Genomic DNA, 24,633 nt, shown 5'->3' on the forward strand with positions numbered 1-24,633 from the left:
TCTGTCACCCAGGCTGGGGTGCAGTGGCGCTTTCTCGGCTCACCATGCCTCCCAGGTTCAAGAGATTCTCGTGTGCACCACCACGCCAGGCTAATTTTTTTTTTTTTTTTTTGTATTTTTACTAGAGGCAGGGTTTCACCATGTTGGCTAGGCTGGTCTCGAACTCCTGACCTCCAATAATCCACCTCCCTCAACCTCCCAAAGTGCTGGATTACAGGTATGAGCCACTGTGCCCAGCCCAGCTTATAAACAAATTTCTTAATCAAGGCCTCTGTTTACTTATAAACAATTTGACTAAATGATCTTCACAGTTTCTTCCAACTCTTTTTTTTATTAAAAAAATTTTTTTTGAGACAGGATCTTGCTCTGTCATCCAGGCTGGAATGCCATGGTGAAATCACAGCTCACTGTGCCTTGAACCTCATGGGCTCAAGCAGTCCTCTTCCCTCAGCCCCCTGAGTAGCTGGAACCATAGGCACATGCCCAGATAATTTTTTTTCTTTTTTGTAGGGAGTGGGTCTCTCACTATATTGCCCACGCTGGCCTCGAACGCCTGGGCTCAAGTGATTCACCCACTTCAGCCTCCCAAAGTGCTGGGATTATGGGTGTGAGCCACCATAACTTGCTGCTCTTCTGACTTTAAATTTGTCTGACTTAAAATATTGAATTAGTTGAAAAAGATAGTACAAGCAGCTACCAGGCATTCATTTATGCAGTCATTCAGCAAACATTTATTAAGTGCCTACCATGTGAAATTCACTGGGTTAAGCATAAGAAATGCAGGCACATACAGAATATAGCCAGACTTATTTTGGAATAACTTGTCTGGTCTAGGAAAACAGACATTTGAATAAATAAATGTAGTAAAGTTTTAACAGGTACTTTTATATCTTCATAAGGTATAATGGGACTTACAAAGAATACAGTAGTTATTTTTTATCTTGGAAGAGTCAGAAAAAGTTTTTTAGAGAAAGTAAACCTTAGCCTTGGTTGTGAATAATAAATAAATGTTCTTCTGAATGCTAGTTAGGGTAAGGGTGTTCAGTTCGTTTTACAATTATTGAATGCCTAGTACATGGCAGGTACTGTGCTAGTCCCTGTTAATGCATAATTGCTTAATACACAGTCTTAACCTACCTTAGACTCTGGTAACAGATGTCAGCATAACAGATCATTTTAATACTGTGTGCTGAATAAATGCTAATTACCAGAAGTGCTATAGGAACGCCAAAGATGTGTACTATATGCATAGTTGCAGGAGCATGAAGTTTAAGAGAAAGAAAGAGGGGAGGTGATTGGGTTAGATCCTGGAAGACCTTTATGCTGTGATAAGGTTTTACCTTGTAAGGCAGCCTTTGCTGCTCAGAGTATGAAGGAAGTGGTCACCCCTCGACCAGCAGCATCAGCGTTCACTTAGGAACTTGTAAGAAATGCAGATTCTTGGACTTATCCCAAACCTACTGAATCAGAAACTCTGGAAGTCAGGCCCAGCAATCTGTGTTTTATGCCCTCCAGCTGATTCTGAATTACACTACACTGTTTTTTTTTTTAATTGTGGTAAAATATATATAACAAAATTTACCATTTTAAGCATTTTTTTGTCTTATTTCTTTTTAGAGACAGAGTCTCACTCCATCACTCAGGCTGAGTGCAGGGGTGCAATCATAGCTCACTGCGACATCAAAATCATGGGCTCAAGTGATCCTCCTGCCTCAGCCTCCCATATAGTTGGCACTACAGGCATGACCCACCACACCTGGCTAATTTTAATTTTTTTTGTAGAGATAAGGGTCTTGTTCTGTTGCCCAGGCTGGTTTCCAGCTCCTGGCCTCAAATGATTCTCCTGCCTCAGCCTCCCAAAATGCTGGGATTACAGGCATGAGCCACTGCACCTGCCCATTTTAACCATTTTTAAGTGTACAATTCAGTGGCATTCACTAAAGTTTTTGAGACGTACTGGTGTAGGTAATGGAAGGCTATCAAAAGAGCCTTTTCATTAGTTTACTATGTTGACAATCTGAAAGCAAAAAGACAGCTAAGTATTAAGAGAGGACAGGATTTTGCGGTAGTTAGGTAATAGGTGATGAGGGCATGAACTGTTCTCAGTGGCATTGGGAATAGAGAGGAACAGACAGGACACCACAGGGAAGGAAGAGATTGTTTAGGTAGGCAAGAAAGGGAGATCCTTTTGAACTTGTTGGGTTTGAGGTGTCTGTGGGACATCAAGTGGAGATGTGGCTTAGAAATGTATATAGGAAGGTGTTATGATATAGATGGAATCTAAAACAAAAGGATTAACTTTTCCTGTATGAGCAAAAAATATGTGAGAAATGGGCTAAGGATGGAACATGGAAAACATAGAAGGAAATAAATGATTGGAGACAAAAGGAGACTGATAGAAATCAAGGAAGTAAGATGTTTCCCAAAAAATGGGATGATCAGCATATCAAATGTTGCAATTGTGTTCAGGGAGAAATTAACTTAGAGGCTGATTGGTTTTATTACGACCTTAGGAAGAGTAATTTTAGAAGGGAGGTGAGAGTATAAACCATATTGTAGTGGGACATTAGCAAGCAGAGATAGTTGATATATCCTATTCTTTGAGGGGACAAGAAGAAAATTTTATTAGATATCTAGTAACATAACATTGAATACTATCCAAATAACTTTTTTTTTGTCTTTTTGCTTTTACCCAAAGTTTTGGCTTTCTAATTTTTTTCAATTTGGCAGCTATGATTTATCTCTATTTTGTGGCTTTACCTTTAGGTGTGCTGTTTTGTGTAGGTGGTCGAGGTGGATCTGGTGACCCCTTTCGCAGTATTGAATGCTATTCTATCAACAAAAACAGTTGGTTCTTCGGACCAGAAATGAATAGTCGAAGGCGACATGTGGGTGTAATCTCTGTGGAAGGTGGGTCCACTCTTGTCTGAAATATCACATGATCACAATGCTGTTTTTAAAATATTTCAACTTTGAGAATTTATTTTTATATAAGAAAATGACTAAATTGTAAATTATTTTTAAATACAATGCTTGGTTAGTGATAATTTACTTGCTTTGTGCCCACAGATGCTCAGTGTGCATAATGTGGAGATGAATATCAGAGAAAAGAGATATAAAGAGTTAAACTATTCTGAGTTACAGTTACCAAAAAACTTAACCAAGGAAAAATGTTTATTGAACTCAAATTATAATTACATATCAGCTTTTTTATGCCCATCTAACTAAAATTAATGATTATTACTACAATTAATTTTTTTTACTCATTCCTGAAAATGAATTAATTGTAGAACCATGGATAAATTGTCAGAAAACTCTAACAGGTCACTTTTTTATTATAAAAATATAAATGAATTTTTAACAGTATAAAAACATTTTCATAAAAAATGAAAACCACTTGCAACACAAACACCCAGAAATAGTTACAGTTAACATTTTGGTGTACAATCTTGCCTATCTTTCTCTGTGTGTTTTTGTTTGTTTTATTGAGGAAAAGAATTGATCATATTAACAGTTTTATGGAGATTGAGGTGGGAGGATCATTCGAGCCTGGGAATTCAAGACCAGCGTGGGCAACGTAGGGAGACCTTGTCTCTACAAAAAAATTTAAAAATTTAGCCAGACGTAGTGGTGCACGCCTGTGGTCTCAGCTACTTGGGAGGCTGAGGTGGAAGGATCACTTGAGCCTAGGAGTTTGAGGCTGCATTGAGCAGTCATAACACCACTGCACTCCAGCCTGGGTGACAGAGAAAGACCCTGTCTCAAAAAGAAAAACCAAACAACAAACCAGTTTTATATGTATGTGTGTGTGTGTGCGCGCGCATGCACAGTTTATATATATATAGTTTTTGTTTGTTTGTTTGAGATGAAGTTTCGCTCTTGTTGCCCAGGCTGGAAGGCAGTGGCGTGACCTCAGCTCACTATAACCTCTGCTTCCCAGGTTCAAGCAATTCTGCCTCAGCCTCCCAAGTAGCTGGGATTACAGGTGTCCACCACTACGCCCGGGTAATATTTTGTATTTTTAGTAGAGATGGGCTTTCACCATGTTGGTCTCAATCTCCTGACCTCAGGTGATCCACCTGCCTCAGCCTCCCAAAGTGCTGGGATTACAGGCATGATCCACCGTGCCCGGCCACCAGTTTTGTATTTTAAAATATAAGCTATTAAGAGCATTTTTCCGTTTTATTAAGCATTCTTTGAAGGCATGATTAGTGATTTCATCTACCAAGTAATAAAAAGTTGGGAAGCCTAAGGGGGGCGATAATATTAGAGCATTTACTAATAAATAACCTTATGTAGAAGAGCATGTTTAGTGCAAGCTTACATTGATTTTTCATTCAACTACTGAAATGACATTGACTGTAATGTTGAACAGAACAGGAATTATTGAAAATTAACTTATGGTGACATTTGAATTATATAATGTTTATATATGTAACATTAATGTTATGGATTTATTTATTTGGAGTCAAATGAAAATACTTCTCTATTTGACAGGTAAAGTGTATGCAGTAGGTGGACATGATGGAAATGAACATTTAGGTAGCATGGAGATGTTTGATCCTCTCACTAATAAATGGATGATGAAGGCATCAATGAACACAAAGAGGTAGATCAGCATGGAAAGTTATTTTGAACTGATGGTGGAAATGAAGTTTCTTAGAATTTAAAGGCCTTATTTTAAACTTTTTTTTCTACTTTAGAAACTTTAAATACCTTCTCAAACACATTTTGTTAGCGTGTCCAAGGTGATACTTTGTTACCACCTTTTATTTTTTTTAAGAATTAAAAATGCAGTCATGTTTTAGAGTACCATATGGTGGTCACAGTTTTCACTTATTCATGAGCATTGATTTTTTTAAACATTTTATTTTGAGATAATTTTCGTTTATTCAGAGAAGTTGCAAAAATATTAAAGTTTCTGTGTACCAGTGGTTCTCAACTGAAGATGATTTTGTCCCCTCTATGGTACACTTGGCAGTGTCTGGAGACATTTTTGGTTGTCACAGCTTGGGGATGGGAAAATTGCTGCTAGCATCTATGGGAAGAAGTCAGAGACGCTGCTAAAGATTCTATAATGCACAGCAAAGAATCTTCTAGCCCAAATGCCAGTGGCAAAGATAATGCCAAATGCCAGTGCTGAGATGGCAAAACCTTGCCATGTACCCTGCACCTGGCTTCCCATAATGTTAACATGTTACACAGCCATAGCAGTTACTGCAATTAGCATTGAACAGTACTATTAATTAATCTGTAGACTTTTTGGGTCAATTTTCGCACACATCCTTATGCTTCTTGTTGATTTTTCTTGTCTAATTGTATTGCCTAATAATCTAATACAGGTGAATAATGGCAGAGATAGTATGTGTTTTTGTCTTGTTCCTGATCTAGAAAAGTATCTAGTGTTTTACTATTAAATAAGATACTTTAGGACTAAGGTATCTATATTTTTATCATGTTAAGAAAATAGTCCTCAATTTCTCTTTTCTTCATTGATTTTTATCCTGATGAACAGTAATATTTTAAGTTCTCACCTACATATTTATGTTCTCATTTACGTATTTATGTTCTAATATTTATATTCTCATCAACATAAACTGGAATATATGCTGATTAATGTATCAGTCTAAAGGGAAGATTTTTAGTAACATACTTAGTACTCTAACCTGTTTGACACTTTCATTAATGACTTGAATACCAACTTTTTAAATATCCTAAGGTGGAAAGATCACTAAGGCATGTGACCAAATAAGGATTCCAAAGACAGAGTAGACCACATATACTCTAGACAAAAACCTAAAAAATGTTAAAATTAGAGTTATAGGTTAAAACCTGCCTTAGGTATTTTAAAAACTCAATCCCACGAGTACAACATAACATGGTGGGAAATCAGGTTTTTGATTGTTTCATATGGAGAACAGTACCTGAACCATTATGAAACACAGCTCTTAAAAAAAAAGGAAAGGAAAAAAGTGAATATAATACAGTTGCCTACATTAAAAGAAGTGAAGCCTTAGATTAAGGGAGTTTATAGTTGTATTGTTCTTGACACTGATCTCTCCGTATCTATAGATGTATTGTTGAAGTAGGATATATAACACCAGTTGGGGTATGGGAATAAAAGATTAGACTCTCTGTACATTTTTAAAAATTTATTTTGGGTGGATGTTTTATAATGAACATAACTTGTTAGTACAGTAACATGTTTATAATTTGAAAATAAGATATATAGAAGGTGCACAAAAATGGATTGTTATAAATGTGAGAATGGTAATCTGGAATGCATGTAAGAAAAAACTAGCAGGTTAGTAATACGTCTGAAAATCATGTTATCTACAAAAATAGCTGAAGCGTTGTGATCTGGAGACAAGAAAACTTACAGGAGTTACTAGATATTTTAAGAGTGTATGTTGCTTTAGTAGGAAGGAATAAGTATTTGTTTACTTATGATTCAGTATAGTAGCAATGAAGCATACTGTAATTCTTCCCAGTGATTGGAATTGTATTGTCAGAAAGATCACATATATTTTGCACCAAATGGGAGATTAAATTTTATTGCCTATTATTTTTTTCAACTTTATTGTTCTGTAAATAGCATGAGGATTTCAAAGACTGAGCTTAATAATTTGTATAAAACTAGATACTAGAATAATTCTGCCACTGTGTCAGAGTGAAAATATAACGCAAGAAGAGAGAAGAGGGCTAACTTAGTAAATATTGAAAATATTGCTGAAGAGTTTCTTTTAATAAAACTGCAGGTGGGCCGGGCATGGTGGCTCATGCCTGTAATCCCAGCACTTTGGGAGGCCGAGATGGGCGGATCACCTGAGGTCAGGAGTTTGAGACCAGCCTGGCCAACATGGCAAAACCCCGTCTCTACTAAAAATACAAAAATTAGCTGGGCGTGGTGGCGGGTGCCTGTAATCCCAGCTGCTAGGGAGGCTAAGGCATGAGAATCGCTTGAACCCAGGAGGTGGAGGTTGCAGTGAGCCGAGATTGTGCCATTGCACTCCAGTCTGGATGACAAGAGCAAAATTCTGTCTCAAAAAAAACTGCAGGTGATATATATATACACACATACATACACACATATATATGATATATAATGATACATACCTTAATATATATAAATGTATCACCCACAGTTTAATTAAAAGAAACCAACCTGAACTAGTAAAACCATACCTCAGACATTGTGGCTTATATGGTTGGCAAATTAGCACCATTCTGTAAAAATGACTTGTTATCAAAATGAGCAATTAAAAACTAAACCACACATGGGGATGTGTTGCCTCTAATTTTCTATTTTTGATTAATAATATTTTCAACTGGTTTTTGCTTCATGTGTTAAAATATAAAAGATTAAAAAGAAATGTGAAGACATTTTAAGCTTTTTTTCCCCTCATGAGAAAGAATCCTAGAAAAAAAAAAAGCTAGTCTTAAACTGTTATCTCCCACTATCTACAAATGACATTTTAATACTTTAATAGGGAGTGATTTATATACTATGTGATAACTGCATGGATTAAAATGGGAGATAAAATCCCAAAGTACTTTTTAAATCTTTATATCCCCGTTACTATGTTGGTTTTTAGCCAAAGATTGAATGAAACTTCTCTAGCAAAATAGCAGTTGAATTTCTTTAATCTTTTAAAATATGCCCCGAGCATTTACAATCTTTGTGAAAAATAATAGAGCTACAATTATTTTGTAATATTATTTGTTTATAACTTATATACCCCCAAATCATCTTTTTAGTATGCATTTCAATAAATTTTCACATGTGAAATATCTGGTTATCTTTATTTTTTTATTTCATCTTTCCACTGAAATGGACACTGATGTTTGTTCAAGCTATGAGTCTGTTGAAACCCATCATCCTGACAGCATGTCTAAAGATTCACTTATTTATTCAAAAAAAAGTTTTAAATGCCCACCATAAGACATACCAAGTGGTAAAGATACCACTTTGTTTTTTGCTACCAGCAGTAAAAAACATAGCCAGTGTCTCTGCCTCTGTATAGCTTACATTGTAGAAGAGAAGATACAAATAATGACATAAGGGCAATAATATTAGCACGGGATGAGTAAAGGGTGCTTGAGGAGTGGAGAACATCTTAATGAAGCCCCATTTATTACGATCTGAAGGAATTGCAGAATTTAGCCTGATTAAGTTATTATAGGTGGGGTAAGAGTGGTAAGTGGAGGGAGATGAAGAGCCTTCAAAAACCAGGCGATGAAAGAGAGCAAAGAGCATGAAAGAGGTCCAATGTAGTTGGGAGATTAAGGGGAAGAGTGTCTAGAAATGAGGCAGAAAGAGTAAGTAAAGGATGAAGTCCTTTCAAGTTTTCCAAGGATATTTTATCTGATGGGCTTTGAATTAAACATATATATTTAATATGCATGTATAGTAAATATACATTTTATATTTTTATTTAAATAATAGGGGAATTATAGGATCAGATTTCTCTTTTCAGAGAACTTCTGCATACAAAATGGAGAAGGGATTTGAGGATGATCAGAGTGAAAACAGTCTGACAGACCAAAAAGGGTTATTGTAATTCTTCATCCCTTGATGTAAAGAAATAATGGTGGCTTGGACTATACTGATAGAAATTGAGATAGAGAAAAAAGGACATATTTGAAAGATAGTTCAGAGGTGTATGGTCAAAAAGACTTTATGATAATTAGAAAGAACAATTAGGTAGAGGCAAAGATGATTCTTCGGTTTTTACCTTAAGCAACTGGATGGATCGTGGTATGGTTTCTGAATTGGGAAAACAACATGGTGAATGGGATAAAATTTTTGTTTGTTTTGTGATGGGAGTGTATTAATTTTCTATGTCTGTGTAACAAATTGCCCCCAATTTAGCAACTTAAAATAGCACCCATTTATTAGCTCACAGTTCAAACGTCCTGCAGGTTTTGCTAGGCTTTCTACTTAGGGTCCCACAAGGCCAGAATCAAGAGATTGGGCTAGGCTTTTATCTGGAGGCACTGGGGAAGAAGCCACTTCCAAGGCCATTTAGGTTATTGATAGAATTCAGTTCCTTGTGGCTATAGGACTGAGTTTCTCATTTTTATTGGCTGTTGGCTACAAATCACCGCCAGATCCTTCCCACATGTTCCCCCCCACCTTCAAACAAGCAATGGCACACTGCATTCACCTGGTTTTTTGAATTTCTGACAATCATCTGGAGAAACCTCTCTGCTTTTGAAGGTTTGTTTGATTAGATTAGGCCCATCAAGGTCACCTCCCTTTTGCCATATAATGTAGCATAGTCGCGAGAGTAACACCAGGGAATGAAGGTCATGGGGGAGGGGGAATATCTTAAAATTCTGCCTACCACAGCGAGGTGGGCAGTGAGTTTCATTTCAGATTAAAGTTAAGGTTGAAGAGCCAGCAAGACAGATTTGAGGTAGAAATTGGGTATATGTCTGAAAATATATATTTGAATTATAACAAATCTGTGGAAAGAATGGGATATGCTTAGGGAGAGAAAGTGTAGAGTGACCCTTAGGGAACTTCATAATTTAATGATGGAGTAAAGAAGGCACTGATAAAGGAAGCTGAAAAGCACTAGCCAGAGACGTAGGAGTGGACTAAAATGTGTGATGTTATGAAAACCAAGAGAGTTTTGAGGAGTAGGAAATAAGCCAATGATGTTGTCTGCTTTTGTTGTTTGAGGGGAGGGACAATTATTAGGCATACTTACTTTATTTCCCTGACCTAACATCCTTACATTCTAGAGAACACATGTACTTGTTCTCACACACCTGAACATTTTTATAAGCACAGTATTTGGTAAGTCATAGCTTTATACCCAAGAGAAAAGAGGTTGAGGAGCCTGAAAGTGAATGATAACATTATCCTTAAGAATTCTTTTGTTGGATACTCTATGGTAAATTTAGAGTTAGAATCTCAGTGAAGCAGCTGCTTTCTCCAATAATAATAAAAGCTAATACTTCATAGAACTAAATATGGGCCAGACATTGTTCTTAGTGCTTTACATGTATTAACTCATTAATATCAGCTATGTCTCAGATGAGACACAAGACAGTAGAGGTTTATAAATTATCCAAGCCAGTGACAAAATAATAATTTGATAATAGTTCAACTTTTGATTGGTGCAGTGTGTTTTTTAAGAAATTGAGTTTTTTTTTCTGATCACTGTTAATTCAGCTTTTAACATGGGCTAAGTCTTTTAGAGAGAAGTAAATACGCTTCAGAAATAAAGCAACGTGACATAAAACTTGTAATATAAAATTTAATACTCTTTTGTGTGGTATAATGAAACCCTGCAACAAAATGAGCTCTGTAATTGCATGGATTTGTAAGTGAGATTGGCTTCTGACCTCTGCTGCAAAACTTCTCTGTCAACTCATTAACCTCTCAATTATGCTGCTGTGTGTGCACTAATTGAATATTTTGGACTCTTTTATATTATTTTGTTGGGTTATATTTTATTGTTTTGAGTTTAAAGTAGCCTGTGTAGGCTATGCACTGTACAACTTTAGGGGGCAGTATTCACATAGAGTTGCACAGTTTGGCAATTCTGTAGCCATCTAGTCAAAAGCTTTGATAGATCTAAAAATAATGGAAACAAACTATACTGTTTGAAGGTTAACATGATAAATGATTTGCGTTAGCACAATTTTTTATATGACTTTTTTTCCTGGAAACAAACCCATTTGCTAAAGTATGTTTTATTGTCTTTGCAGGCGAGGAATTGCCTTGGCTTCCTTAGGAGGCCCAATTTATGCAATTGGAGGGTTAGATGACAATACTTGCTTCAATGATGTGGAGAGATATGACATAGAATCTGATCAGTGGAGTACAGTGGCGCCAATGAATACTCCCCGTGGAGGAGTTGGCTCTGTTGCTTTAGTAGTAAGTTATATGGCAACTTGCCATTAAATTACATTGCATTACATTCATAACCAAAATAAGGAAAGGTCCAATATATCATCACCAGTATGAAGATATTATATATCATATTATTTCCTGAAATACTGCCTTTACATTCTAATTTACCATTAGAACAATATATAAGTAAATTCAAAATCTAATGTGTTTTGTTTGACTCTCTTCATTTAGAACCATGTTTATGCAGTAGGTGGCAATGATGGAATGGCTTCTTTATCTAGCGTGGAGAGATATGATCCACATCTGGATAAGTGGATAGAAGTTAAAGAAATGGGTCAACGAAGAGCAGGCAATGGAGTTAGCAAGCTTCATGGTTGCTTATACGTAGTTGGTGAGTAAATGGGTATTTCTCTAATATATCAGTATATACAATGACAAGTGTCATATAACCGAGTAACAAAAATTACATTGCATTTAGCCTTAAGTAGAATCAGTACTGAAATGTGCTTTTGAATTCTTTCTTACAAAATTTTGTTTATAATTAACAGAGAAGAATGGTACATGTTCAGTCTGATGCTTTTGAATTCTTTGCTTTTTTTTTTTTTTTTTAGAGGGAGACAGTGTCTTTCTGTTGCCCAGGCTGAAGTGCGGTGGCACAATCGTAGCTCACTGCAGCCTTGAACTCCTGGGCTCACATGATCCTCCTGCCTCAGCCTCTCAAATAGCTAGGACTAGAGGACCATGCTATCACACCCAGCCAGTTTTTTTCTGTTTTTTGTAGAGATGGGTCCTTGCTGTGTTGCCCGGGCTGGTCATGAACAACTGGCCTTAAGTGATCTTCCTGCCTTGCCCTCCCAGAGTGCTGGGATTACAGGCATGGGCCACCATGCCTAGCTGAATTGTTAAGGTCACATTCATAATTTTTGTTTAAATCTTCATCTTTCACGTTTAAAACATGTACGACCTTATTTTTCTGAGAGTAACAAATTTATTTAAAGAAGGGGATTACATTTAAATAAGGTATATGTTTTTAAATGGAAGGACACAGATTGAATGTGCTTTGCTACAATAAATTTTAAAAGGTCTAAGATTTGTTTTTCTCAACCTCATTTCAAGGGAAATTATGTTGAATACTTCAAGTAAGCCAGTAGGTATTTATTTATTTATTTTTGAGATGGAGTTTTGCTCTGTCACCCAGGCTGGAGTGCAGTGGTATGATCTCAGCTCACTGCAACCTCTGCCTCCCATGTTCAAGCAATTCTCCTGCCTCAGCCTTCTGAGTAGCTGGGAGTACAGTTGTGTGCCACCGTGCCCAGCTAATTTTTGTATTTTTAGTAACGACAGGGTTTCATCGTGTTTGCCAGGCTGATCTTGAACTCCTGACCTCAAGTGATCTTGCCTTGGCCTCCCAAAGTGCTGGGATTACAGGCATGAGCCACCACACCTGGCCTAGGTATTTCATATAAATAAAGGTCATGTCAATGTTTATATTGCTTTTTTTCTTTTTTACTTTAACAATCTTTTATTACCAAACCCCACGCAGGGTTAACGCTTTAACCCACCTAACAGCAAAAAAAAATGGCATTGCTAACAAGATCAAGGATAAAGGTACAGACCCCAATAAAGATTGTGTCTTAAAAAAGGATATATATATATATATATATATATATATATATATATATATATATCTTTTAAAAAACTAAAAATCTCCAGTGTTGCAGAAAAAAATATTATAAGGTGATTTCAGTCCATAAAAAACAGCATGTAGCAGTTTGTGCTATCTTAAAAACCCCAACTCAGGATAACCCTAGGAGAAAATCACCTCCCCCCATTAAAGAAGAATTCTCTTTTGTATTCTTTCTTGTCTAAATTTCACTGCTTATTCCACGAAATGCCCAAAGAATAACAAGGCTCAGTTCACATCCCTCAGCCCTTGTCTGTCTGTTAAGGCCAACACCAAGGGCTGTTCCTTAGGAGTCTTCACCTTTACTACAATCAGAAAATTGAGCCCTAATTTCACGGCCAGATTTCTAGAAACCTGCAAAACCCTCATAGTTCCCTCAAGCAAGGACCTGAAGGCCCCTTGAAAGATCAAGGGAGCATAAGTGTACTTGGCAGAGACTGGAATGCCTGCTGGGCTGGGAAAAGGGGGCCTTTCTATGCAAAAACACCCCCTAAAACACCTTGTAGTTGAAAGTCTAACTAGGCGAAACCAAGTAACAGCAGGCACCAAACTATGGTTCTACCTGAAAGGTATACATCTTCTGCCTTTAACCATAAAGGTAAGGGGGGCGGGGGTGTAGGGTAAAGAGAGCCAAGTGAGCATTTGACCTCATCTGTCTTCTGAGAAGTTAGCATATTTTAGGCTGAAGCCACGTTGTAGAGACATTTGGCCAAAGGATAGTCTTTGCTATGTGTGGCTACATAAAGCTGCCATTTCTGGGCAACCTGGTTCATGGCTGCTTTATGGAAGCTTTACCCCTTATGCAGAGTATTTAAGAATTAATAGGAAAATTTTCAGTTTGATTTTGTAAGTGACAAATACTTTAACAACAACTTCCCAATAACCACCAATGGAGACAGACTACTCCTCAGCTCAGGATCATAGCTCCCTCCAGTCAGTGGGCTTCTTGCTAGACTTCTGCAGGAGCTCATTGGTCTTAGAAAATTGTCTACATCCAAAGAACCCTCTGTACACGGGGAGGAATGAGCCATCTGCAGCACATGGTGCTGCTTCCTGTGCATGGCACTGCCCTTCTTCTTAGCATAACAGCCCCAGAGCAGAAAGACAAGGCCATTCGAGTTCTGATTTAGCCAGGACACAACCGCATTGGTAAATTGCTCCCAGCCTCCTCTTTCCTTATGAAAATTGGCTTGATGGGGCAGAACAGTGAGGACAGGCTGGAGTAGGAGAACACCTTATTTGGCCCACCCAGATAAATCTCCATGACCAGGATGAATAAAACCATCCATATCTGTAGATGGCTCTTTATAAATGTTTTCCAAACCAGGCAGAGGTGGAACAGGTCTTTGAACACTAAAGCAGCCCATGAACTTGATTCGGTCTCTGATATGGGTCCTGTCCTGGGATGACAACCTTCACATCTCTTATGTCACACATCTGGGTCCAGGTGAAGACTTAATGTGGGGGTGGATAAACAATGTAATGTTTCCTTTCTTCTGCAACAAATCCTTGCACCTTGATAAAATACGTTTCCCGAACTCCATTGAGGTGCTTCTTCCAACTCTCACCAAAGCCCATGGACACATTACAGGCCATGAGTCTTGAGTAGGGCCGCAGCCTCGTTGCTCTGGTTACTGACCAACTGCCCAGCAGCAAGAAGGGCAGCGTCTTGGGCTTGTCTTGTCTGGCCAGGGCCTTCTTGGCAGGAGCGGCCCCCGCATCCTCACCCTCCTCAGCCATGGCTGCCCTGCTGGTCCCCAGGTCATCCGGCTCAGGGCTGCAGGCACGTTGCTTCCTGGTGGGGCTGCGGGAATGAATGTGTACCACCTGGGGACTGCAAGGCTTGCCCTGGCTGTAGTGTTCAGTAATTGGTCTATATTGTTTTTTGACTTACTGAATTGCAGAGTTGGGAGGAACATTAGATCAGTGCTTTCTCAAACCGTAATGTGCATATGAATAATCTGGAGATCTTGTTATGTTGCAAAGGAGGAGCCTAGTTTCTGTGTTTCAAACAGTTCTCAAGTTATAGTGATGCAGTTTCACACAACATACTTCCAGTAGCAAGGCTTTAAATGATTATGAAACGGGAATAATGCCTATCTTTCAGAGTCATTTTAAGAATAAGAGATAATACATGTTAAGCATCTCAAAGTGTTTCTGGCACTTTGTAATTCCCCAATACATGATTAGCTATATTGTGATTAGTAATACCTTCATTTATAGAGGAGGAAATGAATTCAGAGAGGTTGTCTACTAGCAAAGGTCACATTTGCTTACATATGTTGATGTAAATTGTTCATGTTACTTAACATATTTCTTATAGATATTTATATGCTAACAATACAGCATTCTCTTATAAGTAGCAGAAGTAATGCTGAATCTTTCAGTGCTCATGTGTATTAAAGAAGAAGGGAAATAACATAATTTACCTCTACATCTTGCCTGATTATCACAACAGCTCTGTAATGTAGTCAAGAGACTCAGAGACAATGAATAATTTACTCATGTTCACTTGCATAAATAAGTGGCAAAGCTGGAATTTGAACTTGGGTCTGTGAATCCAAAGTTCTTATGTTACATCATTGCTACCTCTCACAGCTCCCTGTCTGCCACAGGCATTGACATGTGTTATATGTCGACAGGAATAACATTGTTGCTGTTACTTTTTAAATCTTTTGAACCCTTATAATTAGAATAGACATGGTAAAAATAAGAATGATTCAGGTTGAACATTAAAAAAATCTTCTTGGTCATTCAGGTTCTACTTAAAACAGGTACAACTGATTTGAATAAGAAAAAATTGAAGGTGTGGGCATGTCTAACATCCTAATTGCATTTTGCTTTTTCTACCCCTGGTTTAAATTCTTTATTATAATACATTTTTATGCATTATCTGGGGAAATGATAGGGAACTAGTGAAAAAGAAGACTATGGAAAATATAACTATCAAAAACTTGGCCAGGTGCAGGGATTACCCCTGTAATCCCAGCACTTTGGGAGGCTGAGGCAGGAGGATCACTTGAGGCCAGGAGTTCAAAACCAGACTGGGCAACATAGTGAGACCTCATCTCCATTTAAAAAAAAATTAAAAAATTAGCCAGGAGTGGTGGCATATGTCTATAGTTCCAGCTACTTGGAATGCTGAGGTGGGAAGATCGCTTGAGCCCAGGAGGTTGAGAGTGCTGTGAGCTGTGATTGTGTTACTGCACTTCGGTCTGGGCAACAGAGTGAGACACTGTCTCAAAACAAAACAAAACAAAAATTTAAAAAAACCCTTAATCTTCTACATTAGCGTGAGCAATAATTAAAACCAAACCCTTTATTATAATGAAAAAATGTTTTATATAATGGTTGTAATGGTAATGACACTATACATTTGTCAGAATTCATGGAAAGAATGCAGATAAAATTGGTGAATTTCATTTTAATTGATTTAATAAAATTAAACCCATTAGAGAGGTTGACTTGAATTTTTTTTTCTGACCTTGTTTTTTTGTTTGTTTTTTTTTTTTGAGACAGTGTCTTGCTCTGTCGCCCAGGCTGGAGTGCAGTGGTGCGATCTCGGCTCACTGCAAGCGTCCGGGTTCACGCCATTCTCCTGCCTCAGCCTCCCGACTAGCTGGGACTACAGGTGCCCGCCACCATGCCCAGCTAATTTTTTTGTATTTTTAGTAGAGACGGGGTTTAACCATGTTAGCCAGGATGGTCTCGATCTCCTGACCTCGTGATCGGCCTGCCTTGGCCTCCCAAAGTGCTGGGATTACAGGCATGAGCCACCGCTCCCGGCTCTGACCATGTTTTTAAGTAGATTGATCATAATATCAACACTTTCTATTCTCAGTAAATTAGGCTGTCACCAAAGAAAGCTATTATATTCATTTAGACTTGGAGCCTGAAAAGAGACACACTTGTTTTTAAAGGAAGGAGCACTGTTGAAATAACAGTCTCTATAACCTCAGGAACAGATTAAGTACATTGCTAGAATGAGCTATAGAAAGGACTGCTATCTTCTAGAATATGTAGCAGGAAAATGTTGTTTTGACAAAAATTGATGAGAATTCAGTCATAGTCCACCATCTCTGTAATTATGATGGCGATTATAGTATTAAGGGAAACAATTGGAAAACTTTAACTTTTATCTGGATGAATCATGCTTCAGTTTATTCCTTTCTTATGCCTTCTTACTGTTTAATATATAATACACAGAGAAGGAGTCTTAGTACTGTCTTGCTTGTCTCTAGACGGCTAAGGACAAATTTATGAATGTGTTTTTTTTTTTCTTTTTCTCTAAATTATCTGCTTAGATACAGGGACTCCAGTTTTTTCCTACTTACAAGATCTTTAATCCTAGTATTGAAGAAAATGTCACTTACCTAATGTTGAATTGTAGACAATGTCTAATGGTAGTTGGTGGTGGTGGTAGACAGGTATTGGGATGAATTTTTAAAAAAATTTTCTCTAAACCATTCTTAAATGATTTTAAAGGATTGGGTTGTAAAAGCCATTGAATTGAAATTTAGTAGTTAATTTCTAAGAAATGTAATGCTGTTTTTAAAATATTTCTTTACATAGGTGGTTTTGATGATAATTCTCCTCTGAGTTCAGTTGAGCGGTATGACCCCCGAAGCAACAAGTGGGATTATGTGGCAGCACTTACTACTCCCAGAGGTGGAGTGGGAATTGCAACGGTGATGGGCAAAATCTTTGCAGTTGGTGGTCATAATGGCAATGCATACTTAAATACAGTAGAAGCGTTTGATCCGGTGCTGAATAGGTAATTTACATGTTGTCGCTGTGCTTTATATTATCTTCTGGTATAATAGTAGATTACTTCAGAGTGTTAAAATGTTGCTAGTCGTAGTTAATACTAAGCTTTGGGATATCTTATCTCCCACTGGAAGCTTGCTGTCCTACAAAACCAGTCCCACATAGGGAATTTTTGTCTTTGGTTAGTATTTTGAGTAAAGTAAATTATGCTTTGTTTTAAGGTAACATTTTTTCTTCTCTGTCTTTTCAGGTGGGAGCTTGTTGGATCTGTGTCTCACTGCAGAGCTGGAGCAGGAGTAGCTGTGTGTTCCTGTTTAACTAGCCAAATTCGAGATGTAGGTCATGGATCCAATAATGTGGTTGACTGTATGTGATTTGAGTTGCAGCCACCAACAATTTAGTCATATCTGATAGGTACAAAAGAAAACCAAGAGATTTTGATATGACCACCTTTCAACACTTTTTACTACAACTAGAGTCTTATTTAAATGTTAACTGTTGTATTGTGACTAAGTACAACTTTTGGAACGATACCTGAAGAATTATTAGTAATGGAGTTAAATTTGATACTTCCTGCTTTTGCAAATAATGGAGTAGGGAAGGAAGATAGTCGAACTTAAAACCATACCCACCCTGAAAAATGCTTAAAGTAGTGCCAAAAATCTTGAAATCTCTCTGTTTCTCTCTTTTATTTAGATGAATCAAAATGTAATTTGTTGAGTTTTGCCTTTTCTTTTGCCTAAAGATGTTAACGTCAGGCAGTGGATTTTTCCTAGAGGAGAGATAAGTACCTATTCATTAACACAAGGATACATAAGAGACTTGCCCCTTTTGAAGATCATTTCTACTTGGTGCTGATGAATTTATGCCTAGCTTTTTTTTCTAGGTGGTGATTTTTCAATTTCTTTTATATTTACGGAAGTAGAAAAAATGTTCTGTCTTTTTGAGTGCCACTTAGCTGCATTTTCAGAAGCTAGTAGGCTATAAGAAGCCTTTAATTTCAGTTTGAATTGCTAGGACACCAAAAGACCTAGCTGGGCTAACTCCATCCAAATGATTTTACAGTTTTATTTTTTCATCTTTTGCAAAAAGTATTTGTTACATAATCAAAAGGTGAACCAGAGGAAATATTGAACAAGGTTTTAGATCTGATGTTATTCTGATGCCCAGTTGAGACACCTTGACAAAGAATGATGCAGATTACATGACTCTAATGTGGGCAGTCTGAAAATATCTTTAACTGTCTTCTTTGATCATTTGATTTTGGATCCAAGATTTATCATCTCTCTATTTTGCTATTTGCCACCATCCTGGTTTTTCTGACTGTACAGAATCTGCATTTATTTATTATCAGAAATGAATGCATTTTTACAAAAACCCTTTTGTAGACTGTGGTTTATTGATTAGTTCAAGCCCATCATGAACCAATTAAACATATTGTTGGTAAAAACAGAGATTGAAATTACTGTTTTTATCATATTTAAATCCCTCTGGTGTATTTATTGAAATTTAATTAAAAATATTTCTACATATTGATTTGAAGCCAGGATATTGATGGACATAGAGATTTAACAGCTCTTCAAAGTTTTAACTAGCATTATAAAATGGCCTATTCATTATATGTATTTTTTTATAAATATTTATCAAGAACATGAAAATATTTTATTTTGTATTTGCAGTGCAGTTTGGCACCTCTCTTCCAGGCCTTCCTAAGTTTTTGTTAGTTGCATCTTCGAATTTATTGTAGTTCACCGCTGGTGAGTTATCTGGTTCATAAGGAAGCTGGGGCAGTGAAAAACACTTCCTTGATCCATCCAGCCCTAAAGTTCATTGACTAATAGCTCATGCATCTTATTAAATGGGATTCTGGACTTGTACAGTAGTGTGGAAAGCCACATCACAAAAGCCAGTGCCTATTGAGTATATCAAACCAAAAAAAGAAAAAAAAAAGTTTTAAGAGGGGTCAGGCTGGCAGATAAAAGTCTGTTATGAAGCAGATTTAATCCAGTTAGCTATTTTTTTCTACTGTCACCTATGGGCAAGTTCATAAGTCATTGCTGGATCTGAACCAGTGTTCTCTTGTGTAAGTACAACCATATTTCCGTCAGTCCAGAGGCAGTTAACCCTGCAGCACTTACTAGACTGGTGACAACTGGCTGGATGTGGAGAATAAGTGTCAAAACCTGGCTTCAATGTCTATTTCTCATGTCTAATGGAGTTCTTATATTACAGTGCTTGTTTAGCTATGGTGACTAATATGTTGGTTATATTTATTTTCAGGGAGAGGATCTTGTTATTGTTTACTGAGATTATTTAAAATGTTTTTTCTTTGACGTATTTCTGTCTTTCTTATATGTAAGGAGTTATAAGGGTTATTATATTTTCATTTCTGGTTTTTACTATACAATGGTTATCTAACATACTAAGTTGGTACCCTGCCTACCCGTAAAATATGAAATACTCAGAAGTAAAGTGTATGGGCAATCAGAACTATAGCCTTGAAGGACCTGACGGCAGTATGAAAAGATAAATAGGCCAGGCATGGTGGCTCACGCCTGTGATCCCAGCACTTTGGGAGGCTGAGGTGGGTGGACCACCTGAGATCAGGTGTTCGAGACCAGCCTGACCAACATGGTGAAACCCTGTCTCTACTAAAAATACAAAAATTAGCCAGGCGTGGTGGCGCATACCTGTAATTCCAGCTACTCAGAAGGCTGAGGCAGGAGAATTGCTTGAACCCAGGAGGTGGAGGTTGCAATGAGCCGAGGTTACGCCATCGCACTCCAGTGGGGAAACAAGAGTAAAACTCCATCTCAAAAAAAAGATAAAAAAGCAGAATCAATATGTGCACAGTTCTCTTTATCAGGCAAAAACACATTTATTGAGACATGAAATGAGAATCAGTCTGAAGGAATCATGCAGCTGAAAGATGATTATATTTATAGAAATGAAGAGATGAAATATTCAAAGAAGATGGCTACTTTATTGTGAGACTTACCACTTTAACCTCATGTGTTAACAGCACCTACCAAAAAATGATATAAAATAGAGCTAAAATACTGAAATTGTAAATGGACAAAAGAAATCATGAAAATTTGTTTATTATTTCTTCAATAAATATTTCTAGGTGCTTTGTGATTCTTTCATTTAGTCATTAAAGCCATTGCTTTACTATATTGCATTGCCACTTTAAAAACAAGTTACTTGACATTGTTTTTGACAGATTTCACTATATTCTTATGTAATTAATTGATTATTTCTAAAATGTTTGAATAAACTTTGTACTCCCTCTGAGGAGTATTTTATTCATTCTTTTAATTCCTAAATGAACTTTGAACTTACAGTGCTGTTGAATGCCTTGGTAAGGACTTCTTGAAATTGCATAAACTATTCTTGTAAATGGTAAACTTGAGAATTTTCTTTGCTTCTTTTTTCTCTATGTCTTAAAGAATGCCTTTAGAATCTAATTCATGTTGTATCAGTTAAGAATGTTTCTGTGGTTTCTCGTATCAGATGTGTAAAGAAATTATTAAGGGATGCTGTTGGCTATGTCTCTTTCCCCTTCATGTAAAATTCCAAGTGTCAGTAAAACTTCTCTATAATATTTTCTTAAAACCATTTATAAATCTGTGTTATAATACTCCAGCAAATCAGTGTAATAAGTAGTCATATATATCACCAAGTATTGATATCAAAAAGTTGGGGTCACATCAGTGCTATTTATTTAATTAAAATATATTGCATATTTCTATTAGCACAAACTTCTTTAAATAAGGTCTGTGTAACTGCTTGTCATCATTATTTGATTGCTGTTATGGGATCCTGTCAAAACTGTGTAATTGTTTATTCTCCATTCCTCAGATACAAAATTGAGTAGGTTGGCTATATTTTTCTCCTTATATGAAGGATCTTTATGTTTAACTGAAAATTTTAGAAAGCTTTTCGTTTTCCCTTACAAAAATTAAAGGTTGAAGGTAACTGATGTAAGTAGTTTCACTGATCTTAAGCAGCTGTCTCTTCAGTAATTGCAGACTTGTACTATATAGAAATGAGACTATGCACTAGGATGACTGTTGTCCTTCCAAGTAGAAACCTTGCAAAGTTGTAGCTTCTACAAAGTTGTAGCTTTTTTAAAAAAAATTAAGGTTGCCATTGCTTAAACTTCTTTTGAAACTCATCTTTGAAAATTGCCTGAACAGATCATTTGTAAGTCACTCAAAAGAATTAGTCTCATCATAGTCATATGTTAATTTTGACCAAAATCTTAACTTGATTATTCATCAAACATGATTGAAAATATTTCATGTCTGTTTTCATAGGTAAAATCTACTTTCAAAGAATTAAGGTTTTTCATCTACTGGTAAAAATGTTTTCAACACTAAACAGTCTGAATGAAATATTTCTAAAATCCTGAGCAATGGCAAGGTCAGTGAAAGAAGTGTATAGTCTCTTTGAGGGGCAACCTTATTTGAATGCAGAAATTCTGGTGCGTTTTTTGTTGTTTTTAACAAGTCACTCTTCCATTATCTTAGTGGTTTGAGGCTAAGTTCAGTAGAATATAAGGGGTTTCTTAGATATGAGTAATAGTCATGGGGAGTATTAGCTATCATTTAAAAAAATGTATCGCCTGTACCAGTCACTTAATAACATTTCTCATCTTTACAGTAATTCGATACTTTACTGTTAAAAAAAATAGATTCAAAAGTTAAAAAAAAATAGGTTCAAAGACATTAAATAACTAGTCTAAGATCACAACTAAGTTAGTGATTGACTAATATTCTTTGTGACTAAAAAACTCAACTGCTCCACCTATATCAGTTATACATACTGCTGCATTCACTAGGTAATACAGTATACATACATTAAGAAAAGATAATTTCCTTTTTTTGTAGTCGTGTCTTAGCAGTATGAAAGTATTTCTGGTCACTGTATTTCTCTTTTGTTGTTGTTGTTGTTGTTGTTTTTTGAGACAGAGTCTCACTCTGTTGCCCAGGCTGGAGTGCAGCGGCGTAATCTCAGCTCACTGCAACCTCCTCCTCCTGGGTTCAAGTGATTTCTCCTGCCTCAGTCTCTTTTTATTTTATTTTATTTTATTTTTTGAGACAGTCTCACTCTATCGCTCAGGCTGGAGTGCAGTGGTGTGATCTTGGCTCACTGCAACCTCCGCCTCCTGGGTTCAAGTGATTTTCTTGCCTCAGCCTCCTGAGTTACTGGGATTACAGGTGTACGCCACCACACCTGGCTAATTTTTGTATTTTTAGTAGAGATGGGGTTTCACCATGTTGGCCAGGCTAGTCTCGAACTCCCTAACCTCAAATGATCCACCCACCTCGGCCTCCTAAAGTGCTAGGATTAGAGGCGTGAGCCACCATGCCTGGCCTGGTCACTACATTTCTATAGGTAGTATTTGATGCATACATAAAAATATATGCAACATGAAGGCATAATAATAAAATACCTATGAAGCCACCCACTAAGAACTGGAGCCTTTCTGGTAGTATTAATGATACCTTTGTGTGCCTTCTCAATTCCAATCCCCAGCCTACTCTTTAGGGGTAACCACCTCCTTGAATCTATCATTTCTTTTTTTTTTCCCTTTTTGCTTTTTTTTGAGACGGAGTCTTGCTCTGTCTCCCAGGCTGGAGTGCAGTGGCGCAATCTCGGCTCACTGCAAGCTCCACCCTCCGGGGTTCACGCCATTCTCCTGCCTCAGCCTCCCGAGTAGCTGGGACCACAGGCGCCTGACACCACGCCCAGCTAATTTTTTGTATTTTTGTTAGCCAGGATGGTCTCGATCTCCTGACCTTGTGATCTGCCCACCTCGGCCTCCCAAAGTTCTGGGATTACAGGTGGGAGCCACCGCGCCTGACCTCCCTTTTGCTTTTATACATATGTCCTGTGGATATATATTGTTTATTTTTGTGAGCTTTATAAAAAATAGTATCATCCTGGAGGGGCGCGGTGGCTCACGCCTGTAATCCCAGTACTTTGGGAGCCCGAGGGGGGCCGATCACGAGGTCAGGAGTTTGAGACCAGCCTGGCCAACATAGTGAAACCCCGTCTCTACTAAAAATACAAAAATTAGCCAGGCATGGTGGCATGCACCTGTAGTCCCAGCTACTCGGGAGGCTGAGGCAGGAGAATCGCTTGAACCCGGGAGGTGGAGGTTGCAGTGAGCCGAGATCGTGCCATTGCACTCCAGCCTGGGCAACAGAGCAAGACTCCATCTCAAAAACAACAAAAAAGTATTCTTTATGTAGTCTTATGTAACTTGATGTTTTTATTCAACAGGTTTATTTTTACAATTTATTTTGTTGGGTCTAGTTTTCACTTTTTTTTTTTTTTTGCTTTTACAATGCTGAAATGAACATTCATATCCAATTTTTTGGTGTTCATGTCCAAGAGTTTCTTTAGCATATAAACCTAGATTCAAAGTTGGTGGTTTGTAAGGCATGTGCCTGATCAGCTTTTTAACAGTTTTACAAGATAATGCCAAATTGTTTTCCAAACTGGTTGCACCGCTTTGCAGTATGGTTTCTTATTTACTTGCTATCATAAGACCCAATTCTTTCCAATCTGGTAGGTGTAAAATGGTATTTTATTGTGGCTTTAAATTGCATTTTCCTTATGAATGTGACAGCACTCACTTCGCTATAAAAGAAAAAATGCATTTTTCTGATTTTTAATAAGTTAAAAACATTTTCATGTTTATTAGTCATTCCTGTTCTGTGAAATATGTCTTGATGTCTTGTTTATTTTTCTGTTTTTGCTCTTAAGAGTTTTTTATATTTAGGATATTGATATTTTTAGTGGCTCCAGTGGTGCAATCGGTTAGCACGCGGTACTTATAAGACAGGATATTGATATTTTTGTTGTTCTTTTGTTGTTCTTGCACATACCTTCATCCAGTTTGTGGCTTTTCACTTTGGGTTTTTTTGTAAACAAAATTTAATGTTTTCAAATGTGAGTCATTTTTATGTTTTAAGAAATTTGTCCTATCCCAGGGTCATAGTTGCTTAAAGTTGCTTCTGAAAATCAAAAAAGTGTCTCAGTTAAGTTTTTAGTCTACCTGGAATTGATTTGTGTATGTGTGATATAGATTTAAATTTTTATTTTTTTACTATGTAGAAAATCAGTTTTCTCTGAGCCATTTATTGACCAATGCATCCTTTTCTCAGAGGCTTTACTTACATGGAAATTTGCCATTGTAGCCAAATGTTTATTTGGGGACTTCCTGTTCTGTTCCATTGGTCAGTTTGCCTAAGCAAGGGCCAAGTAGCACATTATTTAATTGTTATAACTTGATTATATGTCT

The 24,633-nt window shown here is 37.1% G+C and overlaps 1 protein-coding gene and 1 pseudogene across 6 annotated transcripts in view; one reads left to right on the forward strand and one right to left on the reverse strand.

Moving 5' to 3' along the window:
• KLHL8 (kelch like family member 8) overlaps positions 1-20,725 on the forward strand; it is a 66,379-nt gene extending 45,654 nt beyond the window's left edge. For 5 of the 6 annotated variants that reach the window (XM_055297060.2, XM_055297063.2, XM_055297062.1 and 2 more), the window contains 6 exons: positions 2,767-2,910; positions 4,498-4,609; positions 10,723-10,891; positions 11,099-11,258; positions 17,124-17,325; positions 17,569-20,725. In XM_055297060.2, the coding sequence (XP_055153035.1) occupies positions 2,767-2,910; positions 4,498-4,609; positions 10,723-10,891; positions 11,099-11,258; positions 17,124-17,325; positions 17,569-17,692 (911 nt within the window). In that variant the 3' untranslated portion in view covers positions 17,693-20,725. The remainder of the gene's footprint in view (positions 1-2,766; positions 2,911-4,497; positions 4,610-10,722; positions 10,892-11,098; positions 11,259-17,123; positions 17,326-17,568) is intronic. The other variant, XM_063610256.1, reaches the window with a different exon arrangement.
• LOC129491915 (uracil-DNA glycosylase-like) lies at positions 13,316-14,291 on the reverse strand (annotated as a pseudogene).
• Positions 20,726-24,633: the final 3,908 nt, after the last annotated feature.

Source organism: Symphalangus syndactylus, chromosome 10, assembly GCF_028878055.3.
Source record: "Symphalangus syndactylus isolate Jambi chromosome 10, NHGRI_mSymSyn1-v2.1_pri, whole genome shotgun sequence".
NCBI lineage: Eukaryota > Metazoa > Chordata > Mammalia > Primates > Hylobatidae > Symphalangus > Symphalangus syndactylus.